The 25,940-nt window shown below is 40.0% G+C and overlaps 1 protein-coding gene across 3 annotated transcripts in view; it reads right to left on the bottom strand.

Annotated features, from left to right (window-relative positions):
* REV1 (REV1 DNA directed polymerase) overlaps window positions 1-24,835 on the bottom strand; it is a 55,609-nt gene extending 30,774 nt beyond the window's left edge. For 2 of the 3 annotated variants that reach the window (XM_054628479.2, XM_054628480.2), the window contains exons 1-5: window positions 24,696-24,835; window positions 11,195-11,261; window positions 10,266-10,398; window positions 8,352-8,520; window positions 2,437-2,586 (exon numbers count right to left, since the gene is read on the bottom strand). In XM_054628479.2, coding sequence (XP_054484454.2) covers window positions 2,437-2,586; window positions 8,352-8,520; window positions 10,266-10,398; window positions 11,195-11,251 — 509 coding nt within the window. In that variant the 5' untranslated portion in view covers window positions 11,252-11,261; window positions 24,696-24,835. The remainder of the gene's footprint in view (window positions 1-2,436; window positions 2,587-8,351; window positions 8,521-10,265; window positions 10,399-11,194; window positions 11,262-24,695) is intronic. The other variant, XM_054628481.2, reaches the window with a different exon arrangement.
* Window positions 24,836-25,940: the final 1,105 nt, after the last annotated feature.

The raw sequence follows: 25,940 nt of genomic DNA, 5'->3' as shown, positions 1-25,940 counted from the left end.
TGCTCACATTAGAAAAGCTATTTCCAAGGCCTTTAATCTGGCAGGCAGTCTCCCACTGAATTACAGTAATTATTTGTTTGTTAACAGAACTGTACTGCCACACACAGCATGAATGTTGCAGGAATAAACAAACCATCAGAAGGAGCTGTCCTTTTATCAAGAGATGTGATTTTCCTTAACTAGTAATAAACAAACAAAAAGAAATGAGAAAGTATACACAAAGAACTATTTTTTAGGAAATTATTTTAGATTAATGTTAGATCCATTTTATTTTCTTGTTGCAGTGTGATGTAATGCCCTGTTTCAGCTATCCCAGTTCCTTTCCCAGGTGTGCCTATACTTTCTCCCTTCCCCTCCCCTTGCCTCCTGCTGAGAGCTGTCCATCAATCTCGGCATGCCAGCAAGGGCATCGTCTGATTGGCAAAAGTTCAAAAGATGCTTCTCAGCCCTGGCAACATTGGGCTATCCAGGTGTCACTTGTCCCCTGAGACTTCCCCCCTCCCACCTGGTTGGTGACACACCTACCCCTTCCCTCCCCCTCTCCCCGGGCTTAGAAGACACTGCTACCACACAGTTCTTCGTTCAGCTGGAGCTGTTGCAACATCCACAGGTCTGTGTGCCTGGAATAAAGCTCTGGATCAAACCCTCCAGCAGGATCCGTCTCCTTTTTCCTTCACCATTGCCTAAAGCCTTTCCACCAGAGGTAACACTGAGTTCCTGCTTGCCTGGACTGGTCACAAGCGCCAGCTGCAATACCCAGCTAGCCAGGGGTGTCTTTGGGGTGAGACCACCGCAGCTGCCGCCTTTAGTCCAGCAGCAAGGCCAGACGAGCCCAGGCACGTTTCATCCGGCAATATTGGAACAAACTCCAATATTTTCTCATAATGAAAGTATCTGTTCAAGCTCTAGAAATCACTGAGCTTTGATAAAAACCACAAACAAACTAATTTTCAGCTTTTAAGCATATAAACCAAAGTATTCTGCCACAAGCACACTAGCACAAAGACAAAGCTTCCATTCAAAAAAATTAACTCTGGAAATGAAAACCAAAGTCATCAAGAGTTCTATACACTCTTGATCTGCTGGAAAAAAAACCCAACAAACACAACCATCACTCCCAGCTCCTAAAGCTAGCAATTTAAGTAAACAAAAAAAAGTGGGAAAAGATAGCTATTCAGTACACTACTGAAACCAGAAACTCAATTAAGCATGAAAACAATTTGATTAAGATTATCCAAATATAAATTGCAGTAAAGATAGTATTTTTGACGAGTTGTGTGGTTGAAAATGGTATATTAAGTGGCACATATTTAGTAGATAGGCAGGCTTTTAAAGTCATGTTTTTCAGACTACATTGACATTTTGGGAAGTCTGAATATTTTTCTCATTTAAAAAATCTTTAACAATGCAATAGTAAGAGATTGTTTAAAATATGGGTATGAAATACTGCTTAAGATATTAATTTTTTGAGATGGGCTTTATTTTCCTAAGTGTAGACAAATCCTACTCATGTGCTGAAGTATCCTCAGCATTATGCATGACTGGATTGTAAAAAAATCAGCAGAATGTGGAAGAACTCAGATCACCAGTACAAATCAGAAAGCATAGTATCTTGCACAGTATCCTTGGCCCTGCTTGAGTAGTAGTGTTGAACAAGATGACATCCAGGTATCTTTTCCAACCTAAAAAATTCTATAATGTTATTATTCTTGCCTATAAAAAACAAACATGTATTTCTGAAAAAGATGCAGAAACCTTCTTATTTAAAAAAATCTAGAAGAGTTTAAGTGGAATGCTCCTTTCCAAATTCCAATTCCTCTGCCAGTTAAAAAGTTTTACTGGTGCTTTCTCTTCAAGTCTCCCCTCAAGGTCTTGGGTGTCTTAGGATACTTTTTTATATTGTAATTTCATTTTTCAATCCATCTTCTCTCTCAAGCATGACTTAAACCTTGGTGTTAGCATACATAATGTATGCCATGACTTCCTTTTTTTTTTTTAAGAGGCTAAAGAAAGAGATTAACAACTAGTATGCATTTATATTCGTTCCTAGGCACCTTTAGCAAAAGCAGTCACCACCAGCTTTTTATTTTTGAAATAAAGACTCACTTTTCAGTGCCACCTCACCTATCAGAACCCTTTAATACATGCCTGTTGCTTCCATACAGATATATTACATCCTAGGACTCCTAGGTCATATTATCAAACAAACTGTGGTCCAAAGACTAGAGATAAGCCTTGGAGTCAAGGTAACTAACTGAGTTCTTTCCTCAACTATTTATAGAGCTATACCTTACTTTTAAATTTCAGCACCTCAGAGCTTACAAAGCAGAAATGCCTCTTACAAAGCTGAAATGAGCTTTAAAAATGCTATTTACAAATGCAAACTCATTATGGGTGAATGATGAGCACCTGCCTTACAAAATCAGAAACACTTACACCCTGTTGAGATCTTTAGCTATATTGCTTGGACCTGGCACAGCATCTTCAGGTTTTCGTACGCTGTTAAAGTTGAGACCCTTCTGAACACTTGACTGCTTGGTGTAAAGCTGATACGGAATGTGCGAAAGGAGACGTCCAGCTTTAATGCTGGAAAAAAAAAAGAAAAACCAGGTTACTGCTTAAGAAATTTTAAAGAAATCCCATCCTTCTATGCTAAAAGAACCCCCTCATTTGTACTTGTAGTGCCTTCCACAACCCCTTTCTCACCCTTAATTGGACTGAACTGAAAAGTAATTTGTGATGTGGTGGCAGGTGCAACAAAAGGTATTTGCAAAGATGTGTTGGTCAGTAGTCTACATCCATTTCTCTTTCCAAATGACACACACAAACCCCAAACATTTAATTTAAACAAAACAGTCAGAAAACCCTTGCTTAGTGGTCCAGTTTATTCTACCTGAACAATAGTGACTGAGCTCTTTATCATGGAACAAATTAGGGTAGAATTTGAAAGAGGTCAGCTAGGATGTGGTTCACTGTTAAAAATTAACTACTTTTTCCATTCCACAAGGCTAATTACTTCTTCTTGTAAAAAAATCACTGAGGCAAGCTAAGCAGAAGAATAATTTCCAAACAGACCTACCATAAATATCTACAGCAATCATTCCAGTTATTTCTACTGTGTTCCAGTCTATCTCCCTCTTCTTTTTCGTCTTCCACTGAAACTGCAATTATACTTGAGTAACTGCTAAATTCCTTAGGGAAGCCACACACTTGGAAGTGAAATAGTCTCAAAAATACAACACAGGATGGTTTAATCTCTCCAGCCCAACAACTGTGGCTGGCAGCAGAGATAACAGCCTTCCAAGCCTACTCGTCACCTCTTTTTTGTATGGAATTCTTCATACTGGCTCAGAGACACTGGGATGTCTTCTAGCAGAGGAACCTCTCCCATTTCAAAGCAGATTAGTATTAGCATTTAGTTTTGAAGATACAAATGGAGTCATATTTTAAAGATAATTTAGCTCAGTGTTTTTCAGCACCTGAATGCTTTCTCTTGCTCAAATCTGTACTACTATCAAGGGAGCTGGACAGTAGAACAAAAGCCCTTGGGAGCTTTCTGGCTGCAATTAGAGAGAATATAGAATAGAATAGAATCCTATAGAATACAGGAGATCACATTTCCCAATTAGATAAATTAAAACTAATTAAGCATATACACATACCTGGTAAGGTTTCTATGGAAATGGAATAGCAAAACAGCCCCAAAAATATATCAATTAAATACTGTTCGATACATTAATATATATCATTCATAAAGGAACATTATTTGTATTAAATATTGCCAAACAGAGTTAAAAATACACCTGGGAGAGTTCCAAAGCTTTCTTGTACACAAAGTGGTAATGCAGCAACTGAGTTTTTACAATGCCTGACTTGACTGTTTCTCAAAATGCCATGTGAACATAGGTGCAGAACCAACTTGGTAATATTTCAGAGTAATTGCTACAATTTCAAGATGATTAAACAAACCCACATTTATTTAAGAACTTGTTCACAATCTCACGGTTTTAGTTACTGGAGTAGCTGCATTACTAGATAAACAAACAGTTGTTTTCTTCCAAACTGCATTAACGTGCAGCAATAGGAATCCTAGTTACGATGCACCATTCAACATATTTACCCATTTCACCTTCCCTGTGTCACAGAACTCATAATCACTTGAAAAAATTAGGTTGCAAAGGACCTCTGGAGGTCTCTAGTCCAAACACTGACCAAAGTGTTATCTTTAAAGTCCTATCAGGTTGCCCAGGACTAGAAGTCCACACAAATTTTGACTATCTCCAAAGGCAGAAATTCTACAACCCTCTCTAGGCACGTGTTTCACTGCTTACTCTCTTTTAACTATGAAAAATTGTTTTCTTATAGTCGAACTTTTCTTTGCTGCAACTTGTGACTACTCCCTCTTGTCCTCTTGCTGCACATCTTGAAGAAAAATCTGGCACCACGTCCTTTGTAACCTCCATACAGGTAATGAAAGTTAACAATTAATGAAAGATAACAATTAGATCCCATCCTAGTCCTCTCTCCAAGCAGAACAGAACTTCCTCAGTCTCTTATATATCTCTAATATATCATATCACTCACAATATATCACTCTCTAATATATCACATGCTCATATTGGTGGTACTCCTCTGAACTGAACACTGCAGTTGTCAGTACTTTTCTTACTGAAAAGCCCAAAATCTGACACACAACTCCAGATTTAATTTTAGAAGTGTTGAACAAATTGGAAGAATAACTTGCCTTGATCTGGACTGTGGTCTTGCTAATGCAGCCAGTAGCTGTTAGCCTTGATCTCCACAAGGGCATAACTGCAGCTTCATGGTTATCTTTTAGGGTAAGACTTGAGGGTCCTGGTGGATTACAAGGGTGAGTCCCTAGCCTGTCTGGTTGCATGGAACTAATTCTGTCTTGCATTCAGGACTCTGCATTTTGCTTTGTTGAATTTCATTGAGTTTCTGCCATCCCATTCCTACAGTCTGCTGATGCTCTCCAAGGGGCAGACCTTCTCTACAGTGTATCAACTGTCACCTTCTAAATCATCCACAAACTAGTTGAAGCCACGTTCCACTGTATCACTAATGTCCATGTTGTAAGTGAAGACGTAAACTGCATCTGCCCCAGTATAAACCCTTCAGAAATGCCCTTTGTGGCTATTTGCTAGTTTGACTCTGAACTGCTGACCACTATGGTGACCAAGGCAGTTGGGCCAGTACTTTCATCCCACAGCCAGCAGCTCACTATCCAATTCATACCTCCCCAATTTGTCTTCAGTAATGCAACAGGAGACTGTGTCAAAAGTGCAACTGTAGTCATAGCAAATGATATCTACTCCTCTCTTTTGCATTTGAAATCCTCATCAGAAAACTAGGTGTCATACCAGAATAGGATTTTTTAAAAATTATTTTAAACAATTTTCTTCACATTTGTATTAGATTCTTTAGGAAAAATATTCACCTGATTTTAAAATCAAAATAAGGAATCCACAAATACTGGTACCTCATGTTAGTTATCCTCAGTCTCTGAAAAATGATTATAAATGTCAAAGCATGTTAAAAGAATACTCAAATTTGAAAGTCAAGCTCTCAGATAATCTGAATTTGGCTTTTACTGCACAACAACCTTTCCACAGTACATAATGGTTGTAGATGTAAGGGTGCATTTTTCAAATAAAGTAATGTATTTTCAAATAAAGTAATGGTGTATTTTTCAAATAAAGGAATACTGACTTAGGAAGGAGGCCTGCCTCTAATCCTCTTCATTTGTTGCAAACATGGAGAGGTAGCAAAAACACACAATAAGGGGCATGCAGAAAGAATGATTTTGTCACTACAGCAACCACACTATTACTCTGCAACACTGGATTTTGCAACTACTGTTACAGAAGATTTCTATGGGATACTAACTAAACCAAAATTCTAGAGCTACTTCCATTTAACAATAGGTTTATAAGAGTCTGACTTTAGCCCATAGTTCAGAATATGCAAAGCCTTTAATGCAGCAATAAAGTTCTTCCCATGCCTTACTATCCTTGTGCAAGTAACTCTGCAGAATCTTATATCGCTTCCATGGCATACTCCAAGTTATGAACATTTCTGCTGTTTTACCTCAATGTCCTTTGGTTGGCTCTCAAAAAAATTAAGTTAAATAATAGCCATTATAATGGTGCTATGTTACATTAATTAATCTTTGGAAAGCAGACAGATGCTATAGTGATAAGCACCAATAAAAGACAGGAATTAATTATTCATTTCATTACCAGCAAAGAATTCAAGTCACATTCAATAAGTAAGGAACAGGAGACAAAAAGGAAAAGCCATGTCACTGTATTAGCAGCCCACAACCTGAACTCAATCTTTTCTGTGCAGAGAATGTGGCAGGTGCCATAGTGAAAAAAGATGGCACATGATCGTGTAATTAAGGACTAAATCATAATAGATGCACATTAGAAACAAATCAAAGCTCCACAGACAAACAACTTCCTCATTTTGCAACCTTGGGTGACAAGACCAAAGATCTAACAACACTGTTTTACCAGCAGTTTGTGACAGCAACATTTTATGGTAGATTCTTAACCAAAGTGAAAGAATGCAAACCCATCATATTGCCTACAAGAGAACTGCAGAGGGGCACTTTACAAGACTGTGTAGTGACAGGACAAGGGGGAATAGCTTGAAGCTGACAGAGGGTGGGTTCTGATCAGGTATTACAAAGAAAGTCTTTTCTGTGAGGATCGAGAGGCACTGGAACAGATTGCTCAGAGAAGCTGTGGATGCCCCATCCCTGAATGGGTAAGGCTTTGAGCAACTTCATCCAAGGTCTAGTGGAAGGTGACCTGATCCATGGCAAAGAGGTTGGAACTAGATGATCTTTAAGGTCCCTTCCAAGTCTATGAAATCATAAACTCTACATCTACTATACTAATTTTCACCATCTGATCTACTGAGAACATAATTTGGTATTCCATACACAGAGAAGGATTATTTAACCACCGAGTATTCTTTAATACTGTTGAGAAGAAGGGAAACAAAAAAAGACGTGGTAGTGAAATTAGCTTCTATTCTAGATTGTGATATGAACCCTGTTCTGTTGAGACAGTGAATTCCCCCATTTCCTTGTGCTCAAACTCATGTATCTGTCTATACTTGGTTCTTCTGACTTATTCTACAGTATAACCTTCCAGAGCCACAATGCAGAACCTGAACACAAGACACCAGAATAAAAATTTTAGGAGATTTGACATATCAGGTTCTATTAAGTCTCTACTGAACATACACAAATTGATCTTTCCAATCTGGTCAAAATCATAGCAAGCTCTAATGGCACCAATAAAACCAGTGACATAAATAAAAAACACATAAACCATATTCCAAATAAAACTACACTTGCCATCAGTTTTCCAAGTCCTTAAACACAGGGGTGAGGCCCTAAAAGTGTTGAGAAAAAAAAATCTATCTGAAGTCTTTTTCAAACTGAGTAACTTAAAATGTCTAACCAAAGTTTAAAAATTGACCATAAAGATACATCATATGAAGCAGCTGATACAAAGGACTGAAAACCAGCAAACTGCAAATAAGATTTCCCACATGTACTGCAGAACAGTTCTTTGCTTGTTTCTGCTGGTTATCTAGGAAAGAGGCTACTTAAGAATGGCATGACACTGGCAGGATAATTTCTAGAACATGATCCTGCCTGTTCTATTTCTCTGAGCTCCTCAGATGGAAGAAGAGAGATGCAAGCCACATTAACTGCTCTATTGGCTTGGCTATTGTCTTTATCAAGGACAACTTCAGTGGATTTTATATATTCCAGGGAGTGGAGAAACCAAAGAGCATAAATATTTTGCAAATAAAATGTAGACTTTTTTTTCCTTTAAGTTTTTATTATTTTCTTAGAAAGTCACAACACAATAAATGTTTAGATGGGTTAGTTCCAATTTTATGTGAACACTTTTCAATTGACATCCTTCTTTATATACAGATGACATGAAACTTATGCAAAACACATGGCAGGAGATTTAAAACAATCACATAGTAGTTATTTAACATCCTGAGATGAAGTCTGGTCAGTTGGTTAGATATTAAATGGAATTAAGAGGATAATATTCAGTTTCCTAATATGCTTCAGACTTTCTTAATATTCTTGGTGAAGTTTCTTAAAGAACAACCCCTAAGAAACAAATCTTCAGTGTAACAGTGGTATTTCTACTCAGTTGCTCTGTGACTTAATTATTTTAAGCTAAACTATAATCTCAAAATGCAATCTTTAATTTTTTTTTCTCTCCAGATTTTTCTTGGTTTTTTTTTCCCCCAAAAGGGGAAATCTCCAAATGCAGTAGATGTAAACTTACCTTTCCATGATCCACTCTGGCCGAACTACTTTTTCTCCTTTCAATTCTTTTATTTTGGCATTTGGAAGATTGGTGGCAATAATGTGAGTTGTTTTTGATCTGGAATAGTACACATGGTATTGGCCTCCATGTAACATCATCAGCCGTCTTAATTCATCAGCTGAGGGATCTATAAAATTAAAACCAGAAATATTCCTGTTTAGTGTCAGCAAATACAGTGGGAAAAATAACATTAATTGATAAATATGATGCCATGGTCAGAAAGAGTGCAAACCATTGTTTTACTCTAGAAAAAAACAAGTTCTTCAAAGAACAAATCAGAAAAACATTTGGCAAAAAAATGTAGAAAACTGTGGTTTTGAAAACACTAATTCAAAATGCAGACATTCTACTTGCTTTAGAGGAGCTTCCCACAATATGTATGGAAGAAGGCAGGAAAAATATTCAAGTAGATGTAATGTTAAACTATATCAAAAATGCTTTACATCAACATAATACAAAATTAGATTATCTTTTCAGCAGAGTTCAGGAGAATAGTTTATACCCAGAAGCAACAGAAAATAATTAATATCAGAAGGGTTTAGCAACAGCACAAAATTCCTACAATGTAATTTCTGATGTACTGAAGCAGTTAACTCACTCGTTCCTGACCAGGTTATTCTTGAGTTGTTACAGAGAACAAAGAATACCTTAAAAACCAACAATTTTTCTGATCTCAATTGTTTTAAAAACAGTACTTATTTTGCAAGCAGAGGTGGGGAAAAAAAAGATAAAAGTGTTAGCTTTGGAAAATGTTTGCAGTGGCGTCACACAGACACCAAAAGATTTGGGTCAACATAAACACAATATTTGAATAGTGAATCTAGCACAAGATGTTTTTTTTTAAAAAAGTTGAACAATACAAGAATGAGGAAAGATTTTTTAAAGGATACAGTTAAAATTCCTTTCTGTTAACTCTCAAAATATGTCTAACATTTCATTATTCCTCTAACTTTTAACTAAAAATAGCACACACTTTCTCCAAGTGTTACCTTTCCTACTCCAGCCTTTTGGACAACCATCTTCTAGGGCTTTTTTAAGGCACTAGCTGCTTGAAGAATACACAAATAGTGGATTTTCACTAAAGAAAATGCCTGCATTAAACAACCAATCCAGATGTATTAATGGTTTAACATATCCACCTTAACCTTTTTCAATCCATTTGAGCCCTGTGCTTAAACCAGCACTAATCTATCCCATAGAAGCTCTATGCATCAGTTACATAATAATCACAACATTGCTGGCAGAGATCCCTGCATAAGGCTTCGGGGGAGTTTCCAAAAGGTTATTAAGCTGCTTTACAGAAAAAGAAGAAGCATGAACATAAGCATGCTAGATTAAAAAAACCTTACTCCAGCTAACATGCACTATCAGTCCATCACAGATGGTCCCTTCCATACATAAATGTCTTACCTCTTGTTCCTCCTTCCACTATCAGTAGGTTCTGTCTCACATATTATGCCACTCTGAGCAAGAAAACTTCAACATATTCTCCCAAATATAAATTTAAGGCATACAATCTAACCATCACTAATTTGAAAAATTAAAAATTAAGTAAGTGGAGGAGGATGGAGGAAATTAAAAGGCTTCATTTCAAATACTTAGATCACAGAAACATGGAAAGATCTACTCCTATTTCTACAAGTTATGTTATATAAATGATACAGTAAGGCAATATTTATATTCAGAATGTAAATCAGATTTTTTAAATTGAAAACCTTAATAATGAAAAACAACAGAATATACAAAACATATATAGAGTAAATGTCATGTATTTACTTAGCTGCAAATTCATGTGTTTTGCAGTTACTTCCACTCAGGATGGTAAACATGAGAATGACACAATACAGATCCTTAAAAAAAATAAAGGTTCACCTGTCAGGCCATTGACATAGATGGCGACTCCACTAAAGATACTTGATGAATTTCCATCCCTCTGTTGTTGTAAGGCTGAATCCGACCGGAACTGATCCTCCAATTTCTTAACTTTTGCTGACATGTATCCACCCTAGTTTTTAAATTAAAACAAAACATAACCCATGATGACAGTCCTATTTCCTAATGTTTACATATAGAAACTGGTCAGTTAGAAGACTGGAAAGGTAAGGAACATTCCTCCAAAATATATTTGGTTGATACCCAAAACCCATTCATTTTTCAAATGAAAAATAGCAAATGCTCCACCATAAACTTACATCTACAAGATAACTGCATCTTGTTATCAACATGGCAGGATTTATTTATTATACTCCTTAATCTTCTTCTTACAGGAAAAGATTCTATATATATATATAAAAGATTCTATATATATAAAAACTCTTATAGAATAAAAAGAAAGAAGAAGAAAAAAGGTGATGATGCAAATTTGGGTGCTAAATTGGTGACTCATTGCCTAACAAAAGAATGTGGTTCCATATATTTTCAGTTCTTAAATATACACGGGACAGTAGTATTCTAAACATTGATGTAAATTAGGTGCCTCAGTTATTTGTCCAGCTGCAGAAAGTGGTGGAGACAACTGTAAATAGTTTTCAAATTACTTAGTTTATTTTTTAAATGGTGATTTAAAACTATTCAAGGGTCTGCACTTATTATTAATGAAATTTAGTGATAATAGTGAACACAGACTTCAAAACCTGGTAATTAAAAAATTCCTTTCAAACTTAATTATGTGTTTTCAACTAAAGCAAAAGGGTTTCATTTGTAGCATACTCTTAGCATGTAAAACAAAATTGTAACTCCTTTTTAACCACAGTGCCATCTATCTACCTGTTTAAAAAAAAGCCACTAGGTTTTGAACATACCCATATTCCCCAGCCATCGCCATCGGCAGCTCGTTTCCGCCATCCACCCCGCCTCATGCTGAAGCTTCTGCAGAGGAAGAACAATGCTTGATCAATTAAATGTTCATCAGTGGCATTTCAATGATGGCACTACAGGCCATCTACAGATTAGCACAAAGGTTAATTTTTTTCAACCAACTTCACTGAAGTATTTGAGTTTCACAGCGAATCTAGAAATGCAAGATCACATAAAAACCTGATTCCTCAGTTTTGTAGTAATGCATACTGTGGTTCCTATGACATATCAAAAACCACACACACACCTTCTGCTTTATTCACCCTGAATATTAAAAACTCCTTACAATGTTCACTGTCCATCACAATTTATTAAAATCTTTCTGGTCCTCATACATCTCCTATTAAAAAAGGAATAATAAAAGGTTCTTAAATACAACTGCTAACATCCATGCAAAATATTGTCCAGGTCATGAACAATCTTTTATTTCCTATTTGATAGCATAGATATGGTGCAATGCAGGCAGCCACCTCCTGGTATTAGAGGCTGGATTAATGGATTTACAATGGAGACACCAATGGATTTACAACTGATTATAAAACATCCAAACATATGTTGCTGTAATGCAATACATCACATCAAAGCAAAAATCCAAAGGTGATCTTATGGTCAAAGAAAAGCCAGATGTTTAAGTGACCTAGGATGATCTATAGTTAGGTTTGTGATTTGATTCTTTGGGGCTTTTTATTTGCATTGCTTAATAAATAAGTAAGAAAATAAACAAACTCAACCAGCCAAATTGCAGTTCTCCTTTATGCAAAACACTTATCCCTGGACCACAAGCTGAACACAGCCCTGTCCCCAGATGAGCTATTAGCTGGCTAGAACAGAACTCCTGGATAGAAAAAAGCAATGCTTGGACTGTGGCCAACTGTTCACTGCACCCAAATGATTCATGTTTACTATAGCTGTTCTAAAACTGATTTTAGAATATTGATTAATGATGTGGTAAGATCATGAGATCACTGCCTGCTATTACATCACTCACTTTTCAAACAAAATAGTTCTCTAAATAAAAAGACAAAATAGCCTTTTAGGTCTATCAGCTCTTAGAGCACAAAACTCTGAAACTATAAAAAGGTGACTGTCTTAAGTCTTCTATTTCATTAAATATTTAACTTATATTCCTTTATCCTCCCTAAAAAACTATGCAAAACTACAGCAAATAGATAGAAGAAAGTCAACTATTTTTATTTCCATCCTTGTTTTTGAGTCTCTGGACTATCCACAGCATTGTCCGGTAACAAGAGCACAGAAGCTCCACTCAGTCTCCAGCTTAGCAGAAAGCACATATGGTTGTGGATGGAAATGACAACAACACATTCTGGTCATTTTCCTATCCAGGCCTTCTACTGCCCTGTTTTGGAGACTACCTCATTTATAGTATTAACATCCAATTTCTTATGAACCTAGCTGAACGTGAGTCCTAGCTTTTGTCTTTTAATTCCCTTTTGTCCTAGAGGACGAAGCAGGCATACTCTGATATGCAGTTAAACCTTGGATTGCAAAATACGACACAGTTGCAGCAGAAGTTTTCGTAAGTACAATCATTTTCATTGACTACTGCAAATATGCCAGATTAGGCAACCACAGAATTATAGTCAAAGCAGGTAGCAGGTATTTTGAAAAGCTAAGCATCTGTTTAATGTTTCAGGACCTCCACAAACACAGAAAGACCATTATGCACTTGGTTCTGTGCTAACAGTTGCTTGCTACTTGATACACAACTGATGTATATGTTGTTGTATGTGCAATTATGAAGATCAATCACTTATCAAAGAGATGAGCTCTACATCAACATCCAAAACAAAGTAACCCCTTCTCAAATTACTGTATTTTCTTTCTAGGTACCTGCATCTCTTACCCACAGACCTGTTTCCAAGACACAAGGCCTTCTGAAATTAATTTTTAGTGGTTTGGATTGCATCTAATAGATACCACAGAACTCTTAAGAAGCACTGAAGAAAAAGAGAGGAGATGAGCTAGATGACCACTTAAGATACAAAATTGATTTTTTTCCTGCAGAGGACAGTGTATAGCAAAAATGGCTTGATGACTTCTTTCATATGGAAAATCTGTATTTTTTCATCTGCTGAAGTGTATTTCACATCTATCACTTCTGGCTAAGAAATTCTTGGAAAAACAAAAAAGAGTAAGTTCATGAAAAAAGGAAAACCATTAATAAAAATGTCATCTAGGTTTTTTAGATACTACAGATATCAGTGTATGAGCTCATAAGAGACACCAGAATCTTAACTGATGATTACTTTCTCCCTCTTAATCAAGGATGACAAAGTCTTAAAGGGTAGCTATAAAAATGGCAGAGGCTCTCTCTTCATAAGGAGCCACATGGAAAGCACAAGACGCAACAGATACAAGCTCCATGAGGAAGTTTCATCTTGATGTAGAAAAAAAGTTTTTAGAGTGAGAACAATCAATGACTGGAACACAGGGACAGAGTCCTCATCTCTTGAAATTTTCATGTCGCAATTGGACAGGGCACCAGATAACCTCAACCAGGCTTCCCTACTCATTAAAGGTTGGACTAGATACTCTTTTAAGGTCACTTCCAATCCGGGCCGCTCTATGATTCTAAGAGTATCAAAGAAAAAACCTCATACAAATATAAACTTTTGCTCTGAAAAAAACTAAGACTGTACAAAATGCATACTCTAAATCACCACAACACCAACCACTGAGAAGACAGGCCTTGATAGGTCTTAACTCTGATCCCTATACAACATCATCCTGATTAACTAAAATATCTAATGCCTGATAAACTGAAGAACTGCCTTCATAAGAGCGAGCTTTTCTAAAACCTTGAAACATGTTTCATTTTTATTCAGGACACTGGAAGGTGAAAAAGAAAGATCTCTAGTCTGAAAGTGAAGCCAATTAAAATCAGAATCACAGTTACGTGCCTAGTTTGATTAAAATTAGAAATCAAACAAAACTACTTAGGTCAAGGTGCTAAAAACATGATGTATCAATTGCTCAGAAGCTGTCTTCCTAGAGCCTGCAAAACTAGAGAAACTAGGCTGTAATGCCTACTTAAAACATCTGATAGTGATTTACCATTTCCTTAGCAGATGCAATTTTTGACTCAGTCCACTTAAGCCAGTCCACTTAAATTCTGAACACCCAGGTTAGGAACATGGTACTTCAGTGATTACAAGATGTCTCTGGCTCAAGTCTTCCCTTTCAGGGTCACAGATTATTTTTTTAATGCTAATATGAAAACCTGGGAGACTAGTTTCTCCCTTTATAGTTCCAGGAACTGAATGATGAACCAAGGTTTCTGGACTACAGACAAACCTCTCTGCTAAAGACTTGTCCTTACAGTGTGAATTTTTCCTTAAAAAATGAAGAAATGAAGGTAACCTCTTGCAGCTTCCTTGCTGAAACATAAGGAACAAATGAGCATGAGAAATATGTTGCCCAAGATATATTAAACCAGAGGAAAAGTTAAGCAAGATTTTAAACATGCTCACTGGTTCATGAAATACAAAATGTAAGGATGGTATGAGGCTCCCCCTATAGGAATCATGATGAAGGGATGAGTAAGAGAAACACTTAGTAAAGAACACGTGAAGGTGGGAAGTAGAGGAGGTGTGGGTGGGTAGAAATCAAGACAGAGGACTTCAAACAGCCATCACAAACAAGCAAATTTCACAGTTCATCTTTCTTGTAGTTCTTTCTTAAAGTATCTACCTTGTTTCAGAACAGTTTTCTCTGCACAAATTCATTAACATGGCTAAGGGACCAACCCAGACCAAAACCACCACAGTATTATGGGGAAAAATGGTTGGGAGCACAGATTTGTATTCTGCAATGACTCTGCAAGAAGTGAACATGGATCATCACGAGCTTTTTAATTCCAGTGCAGGACTAGTCCCTGCTTCTGTCATACATTTCAGCAATCTCTCTGCCAAGCTTATATACAGTGCAGAGGTATTTTTGCTACCTCTTCAAGTAGCCAACTTGAATCTGGCAGAATATAAACTTTATGGTTCTGCCCTACAAGAAAACATATGAACTATTTCCAAAGACAAAATGAGGCTGCACTGTGACTCAACAAATAACCCTGCCAAAGCTGTGTCTAAGTGCATCACACAAGTAATGTTCCATCCAGATAATCCAATTTTTGGTAACTGAAAGGTGTACAGAAGTGTAACACACTATAACAGCTAGTCTGCATTTCTGACCAGAGCAGACATCCTGTCATTGTCCTCTAATGCAAAAGAACTTGATTTATTTAACGTATTCACATTCCACAAGCCTATATAAAAGGTGTAACTCCAGCAGAAATATGGGTGTCTAGGGCCACTGCTAATGAGTATCAGAATCTTTTCCTTGAACTCTGGATTGAATTCATCCCAGCTCAGCAGGGCTTAGAAGCTTTTTCCATCAAGTGGGTATTTTGTGGCTTGTTTGAGTTTCATGCCTCTACATTCCACCTCCCACATCAAACTCACCACTCTGCTTGGCACTAGTCCTCAAGCTCTTTGAGCAAAGAACTATCTTACATGTTTATACATTTCTACGCGCAAGAGTCCTATTCTTGGTTGAGTCTTCTGGAAAAGAGCTGCTGCTATAGAGTAGAAAACTATTTTTTTATCACATACTAAGAAGTCCAGAATCCAGCAAAAAAAAAACTTACACAAAAAAGTCAAAAGCTTTTTTAAAGATACTAACTGCTTAAATGCCTGTGATTTCAGACAATTCAGGGTTAGTATTCTATATTAAAATTACTAATTAGTACATCGCAAAGCAGTATTGAATTTTATTTTAGGTGAGAAATAAAGTCTCAGGGTGAAGTTTCATAAGATGTTTGAGTCAACTTGTTGGCTGAATGCTACCAAAAGGGATGATTCTGCTCTTCAGCTTCTGCTGACCTAACAGGCTTTATCCCTTCTTCCCAGGCTCATATGACCCCCTACATTCACACCGGTGCTATGTGCAGGTCAGCTCACTAAATCAACATAAAATTGACATAATTTTATGGTTTAGCTTTCCCTAAGTTTAGCAAGATGAAGTGACTAACAAAAGCATCAGATAAAGCCAAAGTAGACAGGCAAGAAGAGAGGAATGGATGGGATCTTAAAATTATCTTAGCAATTTCTAGAAACCAACTTTTGGGTCATGACTGTAACTAATGGCAGTGTAAATGCAGATACAGAGTTCTAATGAGCTGGCTACTGATCACTAATTAGTGCTGCTTATGCTTTTTCCCCTGCAATAAACCAGAGGGATAGGCTACCTTACCTTTTCCACAGGGTAAGGGCTTTAAAAAAAAGTTACAAGCAAGCAGCTCCATATCTTATGCCACCTGTCCCCACAGGAGAAGCACCTGATGTTATAGGGCCAACCAGCAAGTTCTGTTTTTCACTTCAATGTTTGATGATATTTTAAATCAAGAGAAATGAAATTAGCTGAAGGATGCTTGAACCAATAGCTATCCCCAAAAACACCCAACACCACCTCCATGTCCTGTGATTAAAGATAAGAATGTAAATGAGAAAGGACAAACTTCAAAATCTTGGGCAATTTAAATATTAGAAAACAGTATGAGAAATTTAGAAATACCATTTTTTAAAATATGAGCATCCGTGGCATTTGCTAGAAAGGCAAAATACCATACAACTCACATAAAACATGGAAAAACTTCCAAGCCCTGCAGAAGAAACTCCTCATGAGCAGATAACTATTCTAAAATGGTGTTCTGTGCATACTTTCATTTGAGGTTGACAGCAAAGAAATGATACTCTGAGAACTTCCAGTTTAATCAGTCCCCGAGAAAGAGAACTCTTTGCTAAACTAATCCAGCTTCCAAACTGACTCCTTTTGCAACTCAAAATGGTCTCTGTTTCAGATCAGTTTTTCATGATCAGTACAATCATGGACTAAATACTTTACATACAAGTAACAACTAAGAAATATAAATTTCTTTTGCTGGCTAAACGTCACAATAATACAAAAAGCAGCTGTACAGCAGATAACTGTAACAACTTTATACCAGAGCTGTACAAGACAAAAGTCTTTATATCTTGTTACAACTAACTTGGGAGTCTGGGACAGACAATTGTTTTACTTGTCACAACTTGAGGAAGCCTGAGCATGAGGTCCAGAAACCAGAATCACTGTACAATCCACACCAGCTTTGAACAATCTCTTTTCAAGATATCATTTTTGCTTTCATACATGGCATTTGAGATGGCTAGTTCTTCGAAAAATAGGAAGGCAGATTTAACTTGAAACCAACTGTCAATTTCCCTCTAGGAATAACACTCAGTAACACCTACAGTTCATTTATAGCTTGTCACAAGTAGTGGTTTAACCTGGTTTTTTCTTCTGCTTACAGAAGACTGGCCTTCAGTTTCAACATTTTTGCATTTTTTGGTTAAGTCATGACCTCCCCAACCCCCTCAGAGTTCTTCAGTGATGAACAGCTTTTCTTCACAAATGTTCATTGCTGTATGTAACCAGATAGCTCAATTCACTTTTTAGTTCAAGTATCACTTCTTTCACACAAGGGTTCTTAGTGCCACAAAACAATGATAAGATTCAGCAAACTTCACCAACTGGCTTCATCAGTTCTTTTCTGTGCTTAAGTTCTTTTGGGGCTTCAACCCCAAGAGGACTTGGCACATTCATAATCTTTATGCCAGCTTCTAAGTGCCTAGAATCCAGAATAAAAACCATTAAGTAAAATCAGAATAAGAAACATAGCTGGTGAAATTAGGACTCTAAATACCAACACAGAGAAGGGACTGTAAATCACCAAAAGGAAATGCTCTCTTGGACTTGAGTATCCAAAACAATAAACAAGATGAGCTTATGAGCTGCATAGTCTTCCTCCAATTGCCTCTGTTTAGCCATCTATAATATTTGAGAAGGGAGAATGATGTCTCTTTTTTCTTTGAAAATGAAGACTGGGATGTTAGTTTTCTACCTAATAATGAATAGAACTTGTTTAGAAGGTTTTTGGTTTGTACACTCAGTATGGCAATCCAGTCCCACAACTCCTGTCTTCCCCAAGCAGTCTATGCTAAGGCATAGGCCAGGAAGTCAGTAGGTAGCATAAGTAAACCCATGATCACTACTCCCAAATAATTAGAAGAGTTGCTATTGCTGAATGATTAAGGACTTTCTAAGACTTTCCAGGCACAACTGAAACATCCTTGCAAAGCTAAAGAAAAACTTAACAAGGCAGAAAAAGAGGGTAAGTGGAGGTATAATTATTCAAAAATAACGGCAAAATTTTCATGAGGTGATCAAAGCAAAGAATCTGTGGATGCTCTGAATTTATTAACATCAAATTCAAAGGAACTGTGCTTGTGAAAACCTGATATATATAACTACTTTCAGCTTCCACAGACTTCAGCCCAGGAGATGGGTATCCTTCAGAAGAGACTACATCTTTTTGACTGAATTTAGCTATTTGTCTACACATGTGTGTATGGGTACCTGCATGGATGTGCACACACAACAAACTGATCTTTGTTGCTGACCAGCGTGAGTGCTGGCTACCCAGACTGACCACTCTGGCAGTAGTGAATGGAGTACAGAAACAAAGCCCAGTGCTCTGGGCCAGGGCTGTAACCAGTATAATGAGAGGGTACACGTGGTTTAAAAAGGCCAAGCTCAAGGTGCTGCACTTGGGGAGGGGCAACCCCTGGAATCAATACAGGCTCTGGAATGAGCAGATTGAGACCAGCCCTGAAGGACTTGGGGGTGCTGGTGGCTGAGAAGCTGGACACGACCCAGAAAGCCAATCATACCCTGGGCTGCATCCAAAGCAGCGTGGGCAGCAGGATGAGAGAGACCCTCACCCCTACTCTGCTCTGAGGAGACCCCACCGGGGGTGCTTTGTTCAGATCTGGGGTCCCAGCACAGGAAGGACATGGACCTGTTGGAACAAGTCCAGATAAGAGGCACCAGGATGATCAGAGGGATGGAACACCTCTGCTGTGAGGAGAGGCTGAGAGAATTGGCATTATTCAGCCTGGAGAGGCTTCAGGGTGATGTAATTCACATACTGGCCTACCAGTATGTGAAGGGAGAATACAAGAATAAGGGAGAGAGACTATTACAAGAACTTGTAGGGACAGAAGAAGAGGGAATGGCTTCAAAATGAGAGTAGGTTTAAATCACATATTAGGAAGAAATCCTCTCCTGTAAGGGTGGTCAGGCACTGGGACAAGTTGCCCACAGAAGCTGTGGATGCCCCATCCCTGGAAGTCTTCAAGACCAGGCTGGACGGAGCTCTAAGCAACCTGGCCTAGTGGAAGGTGTCCCTGCACATGACAGGGAGCTGGAGCCAGATGATCTTTAAGGTTCTTTGCAGCCCTGACTATTCCATGATGACGTTGGGGTTTTTTAAGGAGACATGCCCAAGGCAGTTGTACTTTATGGTCAATCCAATGTTATCACTGAGCAAATGTTGATCCTGCCAGGCTTTTCAGGGAAAACGAGAGAGAAGGCATCGACTTTGCAAATGGCAGATGATGTCAGATGCTAAGGAGGACTCTTTACTCGTGTATGGGCAGCAAAACTCTAAGAACTCAACAACTTCACCAGCAAAAGCATTGATAACTACAGATTCAGTATGGAAATAGGTAGGTTTTCTGTTCATAGCAGTGTTTGAATGACATTACTTAATTTCAACTGACATTGCACAGTCAAGTTCCCAAATGCTTTTCTGACATCGCCTTTGAAACTCTCAAAGCTGCAAGATCTTTTTTGAAGTAAAATCTTCACAACATAAGGCTTCTATACTTAGCCTTGAAGCTTCAACTTTCTACTCAAGTTTTCTACATCTTTCTTCAGTCCACAGATATTACTTTTTTTCATCAACTCAGACCAACAAGATTAGGAAGAATGAGATGAAACAAGCAAGTGGAGAGATCAAAAGAAATGGAAGTATTTTTTAATCCATAGCCTAGTTTATTTTAAGATTATCTGACACTGGATACCAAGGATGCTAAAACTCCAGATCTGTTCAATAGATACATGGAATAAAAACATATTCTATTTTTTTAAGGTAACAAACTATAGAAGCTCAGAACACAAAGGGAAAGTATTTGAGTGTGTTTGTTTATTGTTAACAAAACAAACTTCTGATCTGACCCAACATATTATCAAGTTTCCTCCTAGATTCAGAGAAAAATAAGAAGAGCACGTTTCTGTATTTTCCAGGAAAAATACAGGGAAAAAACCAAAAATGCTCTAATTCTTCAAGATCCTTTAATTTAAACTCAAATCTGATTGTGTTCTTGGCTTGTACTGGTTCTAAGTTGGTATTTTAAGCACCTTTGACATAAAACCAGCAATGTTACACTGCTGCTTAGTGGAGACAGATAAATACAAAATGGCTACAGAGCAAAAATGGCCTATCCCAAACAAGTGCTACAATTTTAAAACTTGGGTTAAAAATCAATATAGAAGTTACAGGACAGGGCAATGCTTAAAACTTCAAATCAGCCAGAAATTACAGTAAAAAGTCATTACAACCTTACCTCTCCCCTACTACTGGTTTATTAAGAGGATTCTTGGAACTGCTTACCAAATAATGCAATTAGAGAATGAAAGTCAAGGAATTATGACTGAAAAGGCAGTATTAGAGCTGAGTGCTCTAATGTTTCCTGAAAACAACAAGCAGATCCAGAAATCAGGAACAGTATCCTTTCAATATAAATTATTTTAGTTCTTTACTTCAACTGGGAGTTGCATTCAATTTCACAGAATGGTAAAATACACTACTTGGGAAGCTGCACTGATCATTTACCTTACATGCCATGGGGTCAGGGGCTTTCCTGTTTGTAAAAATTAATAGCAATTCCATTACTTCCTTTAAAAAGCAACAGCTCCTAGGTTTCCAAAATGACCTCAGTGGAGCACAACCATTTGTTCATGATGCTAACTCATCATGCTCTGAACAAATACCTGATGTGAGCCAACCCAAAGAGGTGAAATAATGAACATAGTGGACAGAACTTTATTTCACTTTGGATATTCACTGACAACTAGAACCTGACAAAACATACTATCAACAGTCCCCAGGATTCTGCCAAAATACACCACATACCTCACCTTACCAGAAGATTGCCAGTCTCTATGTTAATTTGGGAAAATCTTATAGTTCTTGACCCTACTATGCATAGCTTCTGAACTGCCTTCTTGCTTTGGCATTCCAACCAATCCACCTGCATTTGCAAGAATGACTCTGCAAGGTACCTGAGCAGTGTCTTCTCCTAAGAGAAACCGCCTTTCTCCTTTCCAGGGTTATTTGCTTTCATAAATCAAGACACTGAAGAGATGTGCATTACTTGAGGCAAACCAAATAAGGAGGTTACAACCAAGAATTCCATTACACTGGGACTTGGGTAAAGTATTTATATATAGCTGGGAATGGAAAAGCAAAACCAAGAGAAGAGTTAACCACAGCATGGCTAAGCTTTACTTCTGCAAGTTACTGAATTTCAAGTCACCAGTTTCAGCACTACCAAATATGTAGGATACCAGCTGGGAAACCTGAAACTTTGAGATAGGAAAGGAGTTGCTTTAGCCAAGAGCTAACACTGAAATTCAGGGACCACAGTCTGCCTAGGCATTTAAAGCAAGGAATATGGAATATACAATCCTTGCTATGGGTATACCAAACTAGAAGTATCTCCTAGGGGAATTTCATGGTCACAGATTCTGTAGCTACAGTAGCAGCAGTCCTTAAGTCAATTTTGAAATAAAAGCCACAGGAATGGAAGTTATCATTCCAGCCCAGAATTGAGGGCTGTTCTGCACACTCACCTCTCTTCTCATGAACACTGAGAAAGAAGCCTTTCCTAATTCTGACTTCTGTCTTACGAGCACTAGATATTCCACGTGAAATACAGAGTGAGGGGATCACAGACACAGCAGGCCTTCTTCCCTAAAAACATCTGTGTGTCCAATTAAATGCTGTCTGGTTTCCAAAACAGAGTAAAAAGCTGCTCTTGGGGCAGAGCACTACAGATACCTATCTGTTAGACAAAGACACTTCCACAAGTATACTGTATCACACACATTTAAGAATTCCTCATGATTTTTAAGGTTTGCTCTCTTACTTCCAACTTTTTTTACAATTCCATGGCCACTCTAATTTCTACTTGTTTCCAATTTTTTCCTCATTTTGCTATGCTTAGGTAAACATGTGGCACTATCACCAAATTAATCTACATTATATTCTTGATGAAAGGTTTCAACATTTGGATATTTAGCTCCCTTGTTATATATACACCAGGCAAACCTCCTAAGAGCTGACAGAGATCTATCTCAGTGATAATAATATACCCCTTTAATTAAAAGAGAAAAAGGTTGAATTAAAAAAAAACCCATTCTCTATGAAATAAACAATCGCTAACAAATTAAATGGGGAAAGCACATGGCTGGGTCAGGCAAGTTATTTTTTTCCTGCTTGTCCTGTGTTATTAAAAAAAGTCTGTGTAATCACATGAATTTTTTTCTACCTACTCAAAGTCATATTTAATTCTTACTCTTTTTTAAAAATCTCTCTAGTAAATGAAAGGGATGGTAGAAAGATTGAAAATTTGTCATAAAAATTCTTTCAAGAAGTCATGTGGGTCAAGGGATCAGAAACAACTAATGAAAATTGGCACTCTGTTACCACACACTATCACTGCACCAGAACAGGCTGTACCAGAGTGTGTGTACTATTCAGAAAGATGGACTGGTCCTAGGTTTGAAGGGCTCATTACTAAATAATGCACTGAAAAAAACCCATATTGTTTTGTACAACCATTTTACAATTGAGGCTTGAAATATACTAATGAATTTTTCCTATTAGCACTTTGCTGTTAAAAAAAAAAAATCTTTCTTCAAGTAGTTAAACATGAGTGAGTCACAAGGCAGGTGTCTGCACTGTGCCTCTACAAACACTGTCCTACCAGTGACCTCCAGTGTGACAGCTTGGGATTATTTACTAACAGGGATTTGGTGCATTATCCAGCAGAAGAAATGGGCTGAATGAAAGACCAATATGGTGGGAATAGGTAATAACTACAGGCTTGAGGCAAGATGGCAAGGAATTTGTCAGAGATTTGGATTTCTGTCTGATACTGGATTTCATTTGTGTTAAATGTCATAAACCTTAGTAAAACAGGACTATTCCGGAAACAAATTTTAGCTGTAACTTCTTGCAACTAATAGTAATTAGGTAACTGCTCTGGCCAGTTCTATTTGAGCAACAATTGCATCTAAATGAATAAAGAATTCAGATTATAAAATTAAACTCCCCTGGTTTTCCCTCTTTGGATTATGGTGTCAAATTTGAGGTAGGACCTGGATTTTAGATCAAGATGCACAACAAACATCAACTCATCTTTTCATTAAGACAGTTATTAACACAAGCTGAGTACTCACAGCCCTGTCATTCTGAAGACTATGATCTTAATTTTAAAGCATCAGAAATAATGGAATATTACAGCACAAAACCCACAGCGTTTCTACTCAGAAAACCCAAACGTGCTGGCGATACTATGTTCCTCTTCCTTCTTAAGGTTAACATGCCATTACAGCCCAGTTCACATCAGGGGCTTTTAGCTCAGTATCACAGGTCAAGTCAATGGTAACTGTAGAGCAAAAAGCATCAAAATCAGAGGGGAAGGGGTCAAGATGTGAACACATCAGTCCCTCAGTGTTGGTAAGCACGGGCTTACTCATCAAGCACAGGTCCTCCCTCTTCCCCTCGGCACACCAGTTATACCCAGCACTATTGCTCAGCAAAAGCAACTTGTGACAAACACTACAGGAAACCGCAGACAAGATACGCGCTGCTACAGCGCGGGGAGCGTTCCAGAGGGCACGGCCGCGCCAGGGCTCGGGCTTCCCCTCTCCTCCCCCTGCAGCCCATTTCCCTGCAGTGACCCCTCCGCGCTGGCACAGCCTCGCTCTCCCCGCCTCTGCCTGGGGGACCCGTGTTGTGTCTGCAGCGCAGGCCCCATGTGACAGACACACAGACAAGACAGACAGACAGACGCACAGGTGCGGGGAGGGGCGGGTGACCCGGACACGCGCACACCTGGCGCGCCCCCGCGGCGCCTCGCGGGCGCGCACGGGCTCTGTCCCCGTGTCCCCCTCCGCCCTCCCGCGCGGGCAGCCCAGGCCCCCGCGCGCCGGTTACATAACGCCGCGCGCCGTTCCCCTCTGCCTTCCCTTCCCCCCGTTCCCGCGCCGGGAACAGAACGGGGAAGGCCCAGGCCGCGGGCCCAGGGAGGGGCTGGGAGGCAGGGCAGCGGCTGCGGGCCCCGCGTCTGCCTCCCGCCCCCCTCCCTTCCTGCCTGCCTTCCTTCTCCCCGTCCCCGAGCCACCCCCTGCACGTCCCTCCCGCCATGGGTCCGCCGCGCCGCGCCGTGCCGTGGGGGTGAAGGCGCCCGCTCCGCCACCACTCACCTTCTGCCGCGTCCCAGACACACATTCCCGGGAGCGCCGCCGCTGCCTCCTGCCCTGCCGGGCCGTGCGTGTGCGTGTGTGTGTGCGTGTTGTGTGTCTGTGGGGCTTCACATCGCGGCTCCCCCTCCGGCACGGACGGACGGACGAACGGAGGGACGCACGCAACCACCGCCTCCTGCCCGCCTTCTTCTTCTTCTTCCTCCTCCTCCTCCCCAGCGCCGGCCGCTCTCTCTCTCCCCCTCCCTCCTTCTCTCTCCCCGCACCTCGCTCGGTGTCCCCGGCACGGCCCCTCCTCCACCCCCACCCCTTCCCTTCCCTTCCCGCGAGCGCGTCACGGGAGAGTCTCGCGCCACCAACCCGCCGCCGCCGCGCGGTCAACAAACGGCGCGCGCCGGCCCGGGCAGGGCCCCTGGGCCGCGGCGCCCCCTAGCGGCCCGCCCGCAGGGAGACAGGCGCCCGGCGGCAGCGCACGTGACGGCGGGGAGGGGCGGGGCGGGGCGCGGCGCGAGACCTCGCGCGCCTCCCCAGGCGCGCGGACGGGCCGCGGCGGGCGCGGGGCGGTGGCGCCCCCTGGCGGCTCGACGGGCGCGCCGCAAGCACGGCGGGCGGGGACTCGGTACCGGGACGGGAGCGGAGGCCGCGCCGGGGAGTGCCGTGCCCGGCACCGGGGAGTGCCGTGCCCGGCACAGCCCGGAGCCCCGCGCCCGGGGACCGCCCTGCAGCCAGGACGCGGGTGCGGAAGGCCCCAGTGCGGTTGTGGCGGTGCTTGCCCCCGCTGCGTCCACCTTCTGGCCGAGGAGGCGGGAGCCGGGTCACCGCCCGGCCCTGACCCTGAGCGGGCTGGGGCCTCCTGGACGAACTGGAGTTGATTCAGGTTCAGGCCTCGCCACCCTCGCTGTAGAAGGACTCGCCTCCACCGGAGAAGGGCCTGCTTGTTCCACTCGCAAGCTGGATAAAGGAATAACGCCCACTGCCTGTTCCCATGTGAGTCTGCATTTTTAATTGCAGAAGCACAGAATCTTTGTCAAGTCCAACCTTTAGCCAGTTACCGCCTTGTCAACTGGATGTGCCACATTCAGTTATTTCTTGAACACCTCCAGGGATGGTGACTCCACCACCTCCCTGTGCAGCCCATTCCAATATTTAAAAACTCTTTCCATTAATAAATTCCCTCTGATGTCCAACCCAGACCTAAGCTGGCACAGCTTGTCCTGTCAGTAGTTGCCTGGGAGAAGAGAGTGAAGC

This window comes from Agelaius phoeniceus, chromosome 2 (assembly GCF_051311805.1).
Source record: "Agelaius phoeniceus isolate bAgePho1 chromosome 2, bAgePho1.hap1, whole genome shotgun sequence".
Classification (NCBI taxonomy): Eukaryota; Metazoa; Chordata; class Aves; order Passeriformes; family Icteridae; genus Agelaius; species Agelaius phoeniceus.
Note: the sequence above shows the minus strand (reverse complement) of the source record. Positions and strands in the feature narration are given on the sequence as shown.